The 15,502-nt window shown below is 33.0% G+C and overlaps 1 protein-coding gene across 1 annotated transcript in view; it reads right to left on the reverse strand.

Moving 5' to 3' along the window:
* Positions 1 to 6,825: 6,825 nt before the first annotated feature.
* Positions 6,826 to 15,502, reverse strand: part of LOC114331210 (probable DNA double-strand break repair Rad50 ATPase) — a 36,735-nt gene continuing 28,058 nt past the window's right edge. Inside the window, exons 4-5 of the mRNA XM_050655585.1 lie at positions 9,535 to 9,718; positions 6,826 to 8,078 (exon numbers count right to left, since the gene is read on the reverse strand). Coding sequence (XP_050511542.1) covers positions 7,044 to 8,078; positions 9,535 to 9,718 — 1,219 coding nt within the window. The 3' untranslated portion in view covers positions 6,826 to 7,043. The remainder of the gene's footprint in view (positions 8,079 to 9,534; positions 9,719 to 15,502) is intronic.

Here is a 15,502-nt window from a genome sequence, read left to right on the forward strand (position 1 = left end):
TCATCTTATGGAGTTACGATGATTATCGGCAAATTGATGCAAGCTTATTTTTCGGGAGGTTTTGGGATCGCTGAACATCAGAGAGGCATACTCCAGAGGCCTTTACATACGTGATATTCATATATTCAGCAACAAAACCTTAGAGTACTCTGTTTGTGTCAATTTAGTGCCAAAAATCCTCGACACTCCAGATGGCATGTCTTAGAAGTCACCCTTGCACTGGCAACTTCTAGAGTCGGTTCTGATGTCATGTTCGTCTTTAGTACCTAACCCCAAAAATCCCTGAGTAATCTGTTTGTACCAATTTAGTGCCGAAAATCCAGAAAATGGGGTGCTTTCGCAGTTCCCTGTGCTCCAGGTGCTCCAGGATTCAGTTCTAATGGCATATTCGCGTTTAGCGACCCCAAAAACCCTTCGAATAATCTTTAACATCAATTTCTCCTTCTTGATGTGCCTATCCGTGACGAATGTTGGCGATCATCATGGCAATCTTCACTTTATCTGCAGCAACGCGGAAAAGCTGCACAGATGTTGTGTTGAATCAGCTTCTGAGGTTCTTTAACCAGGATGTTCTTCTTCTTCCTGGACCTCGCTTTCCAAATATTTTTCCGCGGCTTGCATCAATTTAGTACTGAAATCCATTGAAACCGTATATTTTGTTAAATTAGTTTTGATACCCGGCTTTGCATGGGTTGCTTTATGCTGACTTGTACTACTGGTGGCAAAGCTTCTTGGCAAAGCTACAGTATTTCTCATGATCATCTTTCAGTGCGTCACAGTTTTTCGATTTCTTTCTAACGCATTAAATTGTATGTGACAGAAAAATAAGCACGTCGGTGATTACATTTCGTCGGTGACATTTTTATAACATTTATTCTAGTTATTCTAGTTGTCGATAGATGGCGCCATAATAAAAAAATAATTTTTTTTAATTAGATAATAATATTACAAATATAATCTGTATAACTTATAACTTATAAGACTATACAAATCAAAGAAAATACCATTTTATAAATGCAAGAAACACATTTGATTTGTTTTTATTCCAAATTGAAAATAAAATGTGACAACTGTCAGATTTAACTAAAATGTCATGTTAGAATAAATGTCATAAATGTATATTATCACGGACTTATCCTTTTTCCTATCATTTGTATCGCACTGAAAAATTATCATGAAAAGGACAATATATAACAAAGCGAATAACAATTTCTAGTCGGCTGATTGTTGAATTCGCCATTAAAAATATTTGTTTTGAATTGTTAAAATTTTTAAATTTTTTACACCTATATGTATTCGCTCCGTGCGTGACCATGGTGGTGATACACGAAACTATGTCAGCGTCTGTAGCGGCGAAATATGACAATTTTGGCGAATTTTTCGTTCGCGGACCCTGTCGGTGACTTTTAGTCCACGACAGCGCATGCGCACTTTAATTCCATAATATATTTATTTAATGTATTATAGTTTATTAATATTTATAGTATATATAATATTATATTAATAATTAATTAATAATAATAATTAATACTAAATATACCTTGTATATTTATCTATCTATCGTTTGTAAATTAAATAATTATTTTATTTTATTTTCTTTAATATTTCATTAACAATAATTTTCTTTTATTTGTTTTACCAGTTTTCTTCGTCAAAAACTCGTTGGCGCCCTCTTTTATTATCCTCTTTTATTATCCTCTTTTGTTATCTTCTATTTAATATATCCCTTTTTATTTAAATCATCAACTGAACATATTGAAAGTACCCCGTGTTCTTACTCTGTAAGTATCTGTTTTTCAATGCGGAACATGCCCGCCACTGCCTATGTCGCACCGTCATGAAAGTGACACTTCATCCCTACTCGCTGTCATTTCAATTCTCCAAATGGCGGTGGTAATCTTATAAAAGGCATGCAATGTGAAAAACAAATAATTTTTATTCAAATCATCTTTCTTCTCTTGGGGTGAGTTTTCATACAGATTTTTAAATAATTTCTTACAGTCATTATATTCCATCCATACCTAGCTTCTTATAACATTTTTTCTAATATTTTTTATATCTAACCTCCAATGTCAGACCATGTGTTCTGATATTTTAGTTTTAAATATTTCTTTCTAATTTACATGTATGCACGTTTAGTAATCAAATTTTAACTATTCTCCTCATCTAAATTCCATTTAATTTACCCTTGCCATCTACTATTTTTGGATACTGTTTGGCAAAGGTACAATTTGGTTATTAACTTCTTGATTGTTGATATGTGTGTTTTTATTTTATAGTTTTTTGGATAAGATCTACTTTTCTCCTTTCGGGAGAATGAAGCCCATCGCCGGCGATGCATCACTACAAGGCTGACAACTGCAACCAAATCGTCCAGACTACAGCATCCAACACCTTCAGCTGCAGGGACCTAGGGCCACAACATCTGCCCAGGTCCACAAGAAGTCTACAGCAGTACCATTCGGCGTCAAGAAGTTACCATCAGCTACCAAAAGCCATAAGTATAATCCAGAATTGTTAGTTTTTGGCAAGAATTTGAATATATTTGTTAATGCAATTTACTAAGTCATATTTTTATTATATCTTTATTGAACAATAAACATGATTAGTTAAAAATAATGTTTTGTTTGCTTCCATTCTAAATTTTCAGAGTTCATATCTAAGATTAGGACAAGACGAACACACACCTGAGTGACTGAGCTAGGCTGAGGGTGTAGCGGTGGCTAACTTGGATGATTAAGGTAATATTTTCGAATAATATTTCAATTAGCTGGGGTAGTCCATCGCTTACTTCGTTTCAAACGGTCTTATTTATATTATTTTAAAGTGCGAATGCTCCACTTGTCGTGCACTAGTCCCTGCCTGTCTCCGCGAATACACTTATTATTTGTATAACAAATCTTATCAGAAATGGTAAATAAATAGTATTACATATTAACGTCAAATATGTCATATGTGTATCATATGTTTAACGTCAAATTGTGGTCGCCAAAAATTTCAGGCGACTACGCTAGGTGTCGAGTCAGTCATGCACGGAGCGAATACAATATGGCGTTATATCTCCCAAATGGGAAGAGATATCTATATGGCCTTGCAGAATTAAATCTTACCCTACCATAACTTAATCCTTCATGATAATTGTTTTTTCGCTACACAGAGATCTTCGCCATAAAAAATTTTTTGAACTTTTTTACCAAATCAGAACAAGCACAGCGGTAGTACGTTGTTTGATAGCATTTAACGAAACCGTCTACGCACGAAGGCTGAGCATGCAATTCAAATTCTCGAATAAGTCACAAGACGAAAGCAGGAAAAAAGTGCCTCACGCTAGCCTTTATTTATCGATTAGAAAGCCATGTTGGAGTTCTTGTATCCAGGACTCCCACATGAAGAGCATTTGGCTGATAAGAAGAGTGCCCCTATCGAGCATCGGAGTGCTATTCGCAAAATTAAATTCCAACAGAGGGCGCTCAAAATTTCAAAGATGGACGACAACTCTAGGAAAACAATTCATTTTGTCATTTTAATTCACAGTTCGAAAACGTTAAATTAAAATAATTTACAGGAGTGTTTTGCCAAAGTAACCACTAAGTTTTGCAACTAAGACATCTTATAAGTTAAAGGCGACTCAAAATTATGTTTATCTGTATGCATTCATTAAAATTTGATGCTAACTACTGATTTGTTTTTACCTTTTTTTCATAAAAAATCTGGCCCCCCGATAATCACACAACGTTCTAAAAATTATTAATCTATCTTAGGATTTCTAATTTTGTTTTTAATTTAATTAATAGGTGCACTACAGTTTATTTTACACCAACAGATAACAATTTTTAATTAAATAAAAACTGGAAACTTGGAAACTAAGTAGGTGAATTTATTTTATAATAATTGTGTTCTGGAAATTACGAAGCGGTCGGGATATTTTGCATAACAATGTACCGGGTGTCCCCATAAGAATGGCTCTCGGCCATATCTCAGGAACCGTTTATAGTACAGCTTTGGGAAAAAAATTTATAACAAAAGTTGCCTCGAGAAAAGCCTGGAAATTATTTTCATATTTGTAAGTCCACCGCTAGAGGGCGTAATTGAATATCAAAAATTTAAAAATAAAATTTTTACAAAATTTACATAATGAAAGGGCACTAAAAATCCGATCATCATATTCTTCACAAAATTCTGCGAATATTTGATTGCACAAGTGTAACTCTACCTTTGCAACTAAGAGGTGGGGGTGAGTGGAACCTTCTTATGAAAAATGGCTGTAAGTCCGGTTCTGCTTAATCGATTTTTGCAAACTTGGTCTCATTGAAAACAGATCTTTTTCGTTAATGTAAGAGTTATAATTACGAAACAGCCTAGTAAGTAATATGCCAGCTAGGGGGCGCTATTTTATGTTTTTCAGAAATCTAGTTTTATTTGGAAAATATTAAATACAAGTATGCACTTTTAACCCTGTATTACAAAATTAGACCAAATTATCAACAGAACATCGAAAACCGCATGTCGATACCTTTTGTCTATCTCGAGATATCTTAAGAAACGTATAAATTGTAAACAAACTGATAATATCACCGGTAAACGAAGGTTAAGGAAATCAAAGTGAAAACAGGTAGTGTGCTATGGAAACAAATTAGAGCGGAACACTTGCGGAGTGCCGACAGAAGTGAATATTTCTCATAGATTCAATTATATTCGGTTCGATTCAATTCGATTCCATTTAATTGGATTTAATTTTATTTATTCTAATTATGCTTATAATTTAATATATTTAAAATATACCCAATTTAATACATAATATATATATGGTTTGTCAAACGTAGGAAAGAGTTTGAAAATCTTACAATCGCCGAAATTTTTAAACTTTTTGCTACGTCTGACAAACTGTACTAGTGATTTTACCCATTAATTTTAGAATTAACAAACTTTCAAAAGAAGTTTTACTTCAAATTTGATAGTGAATTTATTTATTATTATATAAAATGAATATGATGTTTAAAAATACAATTTGAGGATAAGTAGGTTGAAAGGAGTAATGTAATCAACAAATTTAAAAAAAGTCACTTTTGTATAACGGCCTCCCCTTTAATGAGAGTATCTAAAAATAAATGAACTCTTCCATGCATTATTTGCGATTAAAATTCACACGAAGTATTTACTATACTTCATCAGTAATTAAATTTTTTAATTAAAAAATATCGGTTACATTATTAAGAAAAACAATAATTTAAAGCTTTATGTATCTTTATATCTTATTAAGCCTAATTTTAACGGGTAAAATCACTAGTATGTAATATTATGTATTAAATTAGGTATATATTATATATTTATATTAAATTATAGATATAATATATATTAAATAAAATTAAATCTAATCGAATGGAATCTAATTGAATCAAACGAATATAATCGAATCTATAATAAGTATTCACTTCTGTCGGCATTCCGCAAGTGTCACACATTAATTTTTTTCCACAGCACACTACTTGTTTCCACTTTGATTTCCGTAACTTCGTTTACAGGAGACATCATCCATCAGTTATGTTTAAAAATTAACACGTTTCTTAAGATATCTCGAGATAGAAAAAAGGTATCGACATGCGGTTTTCGATATTCTGTTGATAATTTGGTCTAATTTTGTAATACAGGGTTAAAAGTGCATACTTGTATTTAATATTTTCCAAAGAAAACTAGATTTCTGAAAAACATAAAATAGCGCCCTCTAGTCGGCATATTACTTATTAGGCTGTTTCGTAATTATAACTCTTACATTAACGAAAAATATCTGTTTTCAACGAGACCAAGTTTGCAAAAATCGATTAAGCAAAACCGGACTTACAGCCATTTTTCATAACAAGGTTCCCACTCACCCCCACCTCTTATTTACAAAGGTAGAGTTAGACTTGTGAAATCAACTATTCGCAGAATTTTGCGAAGAATACGATGATAGAATTTTCAGTGCCCTTTCATTATGTAAATTTTGTAAAATTTTGATTTTTAAATTTTGATATTCAATTACGCCCTCTAGCGGTGGACTTACAAATATGAAAATAATTTCCAGGCTTTTCTCGAGGTAACTTTTGTTATAAAAATTTTTTCGGTTCCTGAGATATGGCCGAGAGCCATTCTTATTGGGACACCCGGTACATTCTATGTACAGAATATATACTACATTTTATTTATTTATTTAATTTTGCAGTCGCTTAAACGTTAAAAAATACTACGTTTAATACAAACTTTAAATTAACAAAATGTTTGATTTGGCATTGGATAATTTAGGTCATTACGTAGAGTATAATAGGAATGAATACTGAGGAACACTGCACTAGTTTTTTTAAGTCGAAATTATTGTTAATTACAACATAAACTGACCGCAAATATGTACAAAAATTAATGGCAAAGTCAATATTTTCCTTGAGTTGATGCTTTTCAAATTCGCCACCAGGCGTCGCCCACTTTTCGGTTCCTCCCCAATAGGAGACAAGAGATGGCCTTAGCATTGGAACGAGGTGGAGTGATTAGTGAATGGATCAGCAAATGCAGCTATCTTATTTGACTCACATTGCCATTATAAAATATTGGGGTGATTTTTACCCTGGCTTAGGGGTGAGGGTGAAAGTAAGATAACCTGTCGCTGAGTTTTCCAAAAATGCCTCAGTCCTTGATTATGCCTCCGTTTCGTTTTAGTTCGGCCACCCTGTATATACCTACTAACATTAGCAATAGTAGTTCAGTGATTTTTATTGGTTTAAATAAAAAAGCTACATCAAATATCTATTTTGTGAGAAATATATTTTGATAACGACAATTGAGTTAAAAACTAAAACGATAATAAAATTTTTAATGTCCATATTCATGTGGAAGTATACCTACAAAATGTAAATAACAAAACTGTTTACAATAAAACTGTGGTATCTATACGAGCAATATTACAATCACAAAACTTTTGTTTCAATACCTATGCCTAATTAGTTAGTTATATTTTTAATCACTTTTAGATCAAATTTATTGTGCTTTTTTGTTCCATAACTTAATACACACTTTTAATCTTTGATTGGTTCTTCGTCTGTACATTGGACATCATAAAACTGTGGCCTTCGTATCGTCTGAGGTTTTCTACATCTTCCAGGTTCCTTAGAACAATACGAACATGAAGAAATATAAGAACAAGCCGTATTAGGCTCAGAAAAATTTAAATTGTTATTTTTAAATATTTCATCAATTGGACAATCTTGATCTAAATGAAGAGTCAATGAGTTAATGGAATGTAATCTACTATGAACATTTTTTAGATCTTCTTCTTTGTCATGAAGCATCTTAGTTAGCAAATATTGGACTTTCTTCTGAGCACTTACTTGTCTCTGAAAATCGTTGACTGTATCTAATAGTTTTTGAGTAGCAAATTGAGCTGCTTCTACAGCTTTTTCTTTTTCGCTGCAAACTTTAAGTTTTTCGCATTCGCATTCGTCTTGTATATCTTTTATCTGTTGTTGTAAACTTTCAATCATTGCTTGCTTTTCTGTACCCACCGTTTCTTCAACTAAAAGCTCCAGTTGGGATATTTCTCCATTTAGAGTATAGTTTTGATTTTTTAATTCTTTTAGTCTTCGTTGTAGTAGTTCTTTTTTAACGTATTGTTCCTTTAACTCCAGTTGAGTATTTATCAAGTCCTCGTTAATACCAACGATTTCTTTTTCTGCAGCCACAATTTCTTGTTTAGAGTGGTTCAATTCCATAATTTTCTCTTTTATCTGGTGCTGTAATTGCATTATTGTATTGGCTTGATCGTCGATTATCTTTTCTTTTATTAACCTCTTCTCGATTTCTTCGTTTAGCTTCATGCGTATATTTTGCAATTCTTCAATCAGCTGCATATGCGATTCATGTTTGCAGGGTTCTAATAAAGTCTTCTTTAGAACACTAATTTCTTCTTGAAGTTCCAAGCTCTGTTTTCTTAGAATTTCAATTTCGCTATTGGCCAATTTAATTTTGCCATCTTTTTCACTTATAATGGATGTCTGAGATAGAAGTAGTTGTTCTTGGTGCTTGTTTATTGCAGTTAGCTGTTGGAGAGTTACCTAAAAATAAAAAGAAAATGAGATAAGGGAGGAATATGGAGAAATAATATAAACTATTAACAACATCAGATATCATGGCTGAAAGTATCGAATATCTTCAATTTCTTATAAATCGAGTCACTAGAGAATCAATAACGGACTTGGCATATAAATACAACAAAAACAAAGTTACTTGTGGTTAGTAAACAAGACGTCAGCCCTATACAACTGATGGTCGTAATGAACCGATAACAAAAGATAACCATTTTAAATACCTAGGATGTTGAATAAAATGTGACACTAAATCCTGATGAAGAAATTTAAACTCGTATTGCAAGAGGAGCATTTATGAAACTTAGGTCTACGCTGAGCAATCCTCAGCTGAACTTACAACTAATAGGCATGGATCCCGCGTACAAAAAAAATTTAATTAATAGCAAGCTGAAAATTTGTTAATACCTTAACGGTATCTAGTCGGACAAACTTTGATGTATGGGAACGCTGGAACAGGGTAAGTTTTAATTGTGGAACAGGTTAAAAATTTAAAACGTCAGACTACGAAAACGTTCCATGTATTTTGTCGGACCGAACTTCCAATTGATTTGTTACCATTTCATTAAACTCTCATGCAAAAATCAGACTGGTATTTATCACCAACTGGGCATTTTAATAAGTCCAACACGAAGAACATGTCAAGTGACGGGAATTATATTGGTGATAAATAGCAGTCTGATTTTTGCATGAGAGTTTAATGAAACGGTAACAAATCAATTGGAAGTTCTGTCCGACAAAATACATGGGGCGTTTTCGTAATCTGACGCTCCAAATTTTTAAACTGTTCCACAATTAAAACCCCCTGTTCCAGTGTTCCCGTACATCAAAGTTTGTCCGACTAGACACCGTTAAACTATTAACAAATTTTCAGATTGCTTTTAATCAACTTTTTTTGTACGCGGAATCCAGGCCTATAAGAATGAAGTTCTTGAAACGTTATGTATATCCTGTATTACTATATGGATGTGAAACCTGGATCATGAAGGTTAATATGATGAACAAATTAGAAGCTTTCAAAATGTGATCATATCATAGAATGCTCAGATTATCATGGGTTTAACGTGTTTTAAATAATTTGTTGTAGATGCAAGGATTTTGTAACACTTACGGCCGGTTTCACAAAGTAAAGTTAACTTGTGGTTAAGAGATAACCTCAAAATTACCCCAAAATATGCGTTTCAGTTTCAAAATTGTTACCCTTCTGGGTATACCCATAAGGGTAACCCACTCCAACCTCTGGTTAAAAATTCTGTAAGTTAATCATACTTCGCCGTTAACCTGAAACTAAAACGCATATTTTGGGGTAACCTCTGGTTATCTCTTAACCACAAGTTAACTTTACTTTGCGAAACCGGCCGTTATTTGTGAATGGACAACAATCAATTAAATATGAGACATTAATTAAAAATGTTGGAAAATTCACCTTATTCTGCTTTATAACAGCAGTTAATTCTTCTACTAAATTTCTAAGTTGTTGCCTATCTTTTTCATAATTTTCTTCATTTTGGCGAAACCTTGCAAACTCTTCCTGGTATTTTTCTCTCAAAACTCTATATTTATAAAGATCCTCTTCTTGCGTTTTCATTTGCTTTTCTAAGTCATGATATCTATTAAGATAAAGAAATAGATTAAAATATCTATGTAAAATGGTAAACTAGTATGCAAGAATAATAATAATAAAGAAAAAACTATAAAATAATTCGCTGTAAAACGAAATTAAGAGGCGTTTTATTATTCATTTGTTCAGAGAGCACCATAAAAGCCTTTACGTACGTTTCACTCTCATTAGACTTCTTCAGAGGGGTATATATGGCTACTAGTACATTCTTTCACGGTTTTTGAAATTTGGCATACGTATAGCTTACATGTCAAAGAAAAAAAGTGATAGTGTGTCGATGTGTGCTTTTGCCGTGGGAGTGATTTCACCCCCTGTTGGGGGTGAAAAAATATATGTCCAAAATAAGTCCGAAAATGGATAAACTGACTAATTTTAAGTAACTTTTGTTCTATAGAGCTTTTTCGCCAAGCCAACACTTTTCGAGTTATTTTCGAGTGAATATGTTCATTTTTCAACAAAATAACCACATTTTTAGACGGTTTTTCGCAAAATAACTCAAAAAGTAAGTATTTTACCGAAAAAACGTTCGTAGCAAAAATATAGCCTGTAAAAAAGTAAAAAAATGGTGTACGCGTGAGGTCTCTGGACCTCGTAGAACTAGAGTTATAGCCAATGAAAAATAGGTTCATATTCGCCAAATTTCAAATAGAACATTTCGACGTGAAATATCCAAAGAATTAAGCACTTTTTGGGGAAAACCCATTATAACTTTTTTAAAGTGTTTAAAAAAGTTTTATTTCTGTTTTTACAAAAAGTTTCTAGCATCAAATTTAAGCAAGTTACGCTCAAAATAAAGTTGGTCCCTTTTGTTTTGGCAAAAAAAATCGGGAAGACCACCCCCTAATTAGCAACTTAAATGAAATTAGTCGTTACCGCTCCACAAATTATTTTACTTATGTTATGTTTATATGATCTGTAAGTTTCATCGATTCAAAGTGCTTATTTTTGAAAAAATTTGGTTTCAAAGTAAAATTTTCAAAATTTTAATTTTGAAAAATATGATTTTTTTCAAAATAACTTAAAAATTGTTAGAGATACCAAAAATCTCAAAAAACAAAAAAGTCAGCATTGCTTTTCTGAATATCCTGTATTTCCTTCTTTTTCTGTAAGACAAAAATTGATTAAGATTTGGTGTTTCTAAATTTGCATACATTCGTGATCAGTGACTCGTTCAACCCCTTTTAACTACAGCCCTTTCAAAAATAAGGACTTTGAACCGATGAAACTTAAAGATCATATAAACAATACATACACGAGTCAAGAAACTTGTGAAGTCGTAACGATTAAGTTCATTTGAGATACTAATTAGGAGGTGATTTTCCCGATTTTTTTACCAAAAAAAGGGACTAACTTTATTTTGAGCGTAACTTGTTTACTTTTGATGCTAAAATTTTTTTTATAAAACAAAAATGAAGCTTTTTTGAACATTTTAAATAAGTTGAAATGAGTTTTCCCCGAAAGTGCTTCATTTTTGGTTATTTCACGTTAAAGTATTCCATTTGGAATTTGACGAATATGAACTTATTTTTTATTAGCTATAACTCTGCTTCTACTAGGTATAGAGACGTGATATATACACCACTTTTTTAAATTTTTTACAGGCTATATTTTTGCTAGGAATGTTTTTTCGACAAAATACTAACTTTTTGAGTTATTTGCGAAAAACTGTCTAAAAGCGTGGTTATTTTGTTGAAAAAATGAACATATTCACTGGCAAATAACTCGAAAAATATTGACTTAATGAAAAAACTCTATAGAACAAAAGTTACTTACAATTAGTGAGTTTATTTATTTCCGGACTTACTTTGGTCGTATATTTTTCACCCCCCAGGGCAAAAGCACACATCGGCACAATATCACTTTTTTTCTTTGACTTGTTAGCTATGTGTATGCCAAATTTCATGTCAATCCAAGCGGTTCTTTAAAATTTAGAGGTTTTGCAATATTTTACCGTTAAAGAACGTACTATACATCTGACCGAACTGAAACAAATCCAGCCTCCCAAAATCGAATTACAACAAATAACTCGATATGGATGCCGTAGCGTCATCTGCTTAAAACAATCAAAAGATTCAATGGGACCAAGTTTCTGGTTACACCATTTCATGGTTTCGATTACTTGTAAACCAAACGCATGCTGAATGAAAGAAGACACAGGGAAGTCTAAAAGTTGCACCTCACTATCCGTCTATTAAATTTCCGGCTAATAAAACAAAATTTATGACAATTTCCAAAACAGAAGAACAAGACATTATAAAAAAAGGAAGGTGCCAATAGAAAAAGTAAAAAAAATACAGATATCTTGGTACAATTATTAATGAGAATAACGAGTATAAAGAGGAAATAAAAATGAGAATTGGACAAGCTACAAAATTTAACAAGATGGGAAGAGTATTATGCAGTAGAGACCTTAGTTTTGAAGCACGACAAATTAAATAAACATGTGATGTACATAAACTTGAAAAAATTCGTGCTACATAATTTAAAATCGCACCGGCGGCTCTAATCATCAAGAGATTTTAGGGTGTGAGTTCATACAACAATATTTAAGCTAAAGAAAAGAAATTATTAATTTTTTGGGCGCCATTAATAGATCAGAATCTATTGCTATTTATCTATATAAAAATTACAAAAATGTTACGAAAAAAATGGTATCCCTTTGACTACTAATGGTACTTACCCTTGTTGTCTGTGGTAGGCTGCGTTTCCTAATACAATAAGGATACATAGATGGATTGTGCGAACAGAAAAAGACGAAATAAGTTTTAACATAGTTACCATTTATTTAGATAGAAAATTGTCATTAAACTGAGTTGATTAGAAAAATAAAAAAAAAATATGTCTTTCGCGTTTCATCTTAAAAGTTCAAAAAAAAAGAAAAAGGAACGAAACAGTTTATTGCAAAATACCTGGTGATGATCCATTGTTGTTGAATTGCTGGAATCGGGTTAGCTCGCCAGAGTTGTGGATACGACGAAATCACTTTCACTTTTCACTTTCATTTTTAGAGTTAAAGTACTGTTACATAGTTGTTATTATGTTATACGAAAAATAAAAATTCCATAGTTCTTTTTGTTTTATGAAAAGAAAATAACTGCATTCATGATTATTAGTGATACTTCTCACTGACTTGATAATTAAACATATTTTATTTAGACCATTGTCTTTAAAAAAATGGAACTGCGTTCCACGAAGATTGAATTAAGTGCGGTTTATATGAGACATATTAAACGGAAGTCTTATCCGCAAATGTTGAACTAAGTTCTGTTTGAACGAAACATATTACACGCCGTACTAAGAAAACTATTCTATTATCGTACCGGACACAACACAGAGAATATACCGGTATGGTATTTAAGACAACATATCGCACTTGCGATTTTCACGACAGAATCTTTAAGATTCCATTTTGCCTATTTAGGCACAGACAAGAAAAAATGCAGGTCTTCACTGCATGACCGCTAGAACTTAATTGATTTCTTCTTGTCCTAATCTCGGACAAGATTCCTCTCTGCTCTCTATATTCACCTCCCTTTTTCACAGCTATCACCTAATTTGACCAATAATCATCATTCCGAAATTTTCGTACCAATCACATAGCTGGAAAATAATGTTTAGACCAGCCTTATTATGATTATACGTTTCTTTTTCGGCCAATCACCACGAGTGTCCTTTTTGTAACCGTTTAAGGATTCCCAGGAAAGTTACTGCGTTGTAATTTTGTGGAATTCCTAGATTTCTATCACTCAAACATTTAGCAATCTTTCCTATTCTTCTTTTTATGAGGCATATCCTGTGCAAAGTAAATACTTTTAGGAAAGCTGTCTCCGAGCTCTAAAGTGTCTTTGTGATTTTACTGCCTGCAATAGCTAAATTATCAGCTTAGGCGTCTAGAATTTCTTAAAATATTAATCCTTCCGTTTTCTTGTGGGTGGCCCAAGAGAAACGCGTTGGGAAGTACATTTTGATTGTGATTCTTCCAGCCTGTTTCACTGCCTCCCCCACGATTTCAACTTCGTGCTAACCAGTTTGAAATCGGAAACGGAATTAAAAAAATGAAACAGCAAAAAAAAGATGAAAACCACATTTGTTAGTCACCATATCGTAATATCGTTCAGAGGCCTTAGGCTTTCTCTAACGATCAATACATGTCTTACAATCTAGACATGGACGCGTTAATCATAACACAAAAAATTCACAAGAATACAACGACGCAATTCGTCATCGTAGACACAAAAAAAATAAAAACACAAAAGTAGGGCAAGATATGTTAACGTTTTTTCGGATGCATAGGTTTCTTTCAACCTAGACTAACACCACGAATAACATAAGAATAATGATGTCTTAGCATCATTAACGCCATAAAAAAATAACATGTTATCCTTGACTTGGATGCATAAAGTCTCTCATTCATGACTTATTCCAGAGATAACACAATATAATAACGCCATAAGCAGTTATTACTTACGGACCAAAAAAAAACAAAAAAAAAAGGGAGTTACTGATAGTTCTAAGTTGGACCTTGTAATTCTATAAAGATAAGCCTGTAATTAGTTTATTGTGGAAAAATGGACACATTGCTTTTCAGAAACTTACTACTCTTTCAAGAACAGGGGGGATTAGGAAAATATTGATATTTTAACTTCGTTGTGGTAACCAGAACAAGCGATAACTGACGCGTATCATACGCCTATCATAGGAACATTTTCGGTGGGGTCAACTTAAGGTAGGGTCATAGTCGGTAGAGTCTATTATTCAAAGTTACACAACCAAACGGAAGTTTTAGGAAATGACATAGGAAGTCATCACCTAAGGTCTGTGGCTAAATTGCGATTATGAATGGCTTCTCATTCCGACGAGTCAACTGGCGGGAATCCGCTCACTTCATCCCTAGCCTTCCTCAGTGTCTGGCCATCCATACCGTAAAGGGGGTTAGACAACATATTTTAATAGAGGGGGCTGAAATTCATAGGTCCTTGAAGTAAGAATAAACTTAGGCAAAACAAATAGGTTCTATTACGAACTATCACTAGTAACTGTACTAAGGACTTCTGATATCAATCTAGATACCAAAAAAAATAAGAAACGATTTTCAAAAAAAATGTAAAAAACATTTTCCCTAAGCTTAAGCTGGATTGCATATAAGCGAAGGTAGTATATCCTAGAAGGATACCAAAAAAAATAAAAAAAAATAAAAAAATAAAAAATCAACCTTTTATTATAAAAAAAGTTTTACTTCTATATCGGACTAACGCACGACATAAAAACATTTGAAGAAGGATTTTTAATATTTCCTTTCAACAAAACAAAAAAATTTATTTTTATTAACTAGGTAAAACAGTTCAAAGAACTGGGGTGTGAGCCAAACTGAGTTGCTCTGGAGATCAACGTGCGGAATCCCCTACACTACTTCCAGAGGCTCGTCTCCTTCGCGACAACATCAAAAAAAAATATATCAAATAGATAAACATTGACCGCAGCGGGACAATTCCCTACTATTGGTCTACACCACACATCAAAAAAAAGGTTGTCGAGACAGCTCTAAAAAAAAATTAATGCGCGTCTCTCGTCCTGAAGGGAACGAGGCACTTGGGGACGGTTTTGCCGAAGCAAAGTTGTATTCAACGTACTACGTACTAGGGTATCAGTGCATTACTGATCCCACGCCAAAATTTGTTGGAAGAGAAACAAATCCCTTCCAGGAAAAAGTTCGCAATTTGCGCGACTTTTCCTTTAACACGGACCACGGAGGAAATGGGGTGTCGCTAAAAAA

This window comes from Diabrotica virgifera, chromosome 7, assembly GCF_917563875.1.
Source record: "Diabrotica virgifera virgifera chromosome 7, PGI_DIABVI_V3a".
NCBI classification, from domain to species: domain Eukaryota; kingdom Metazoa; phylum Arthropoda; class Insecta; order Coleoptera; family Chrysomelidae; genus Diabrotica; species Diabrotica virgifera.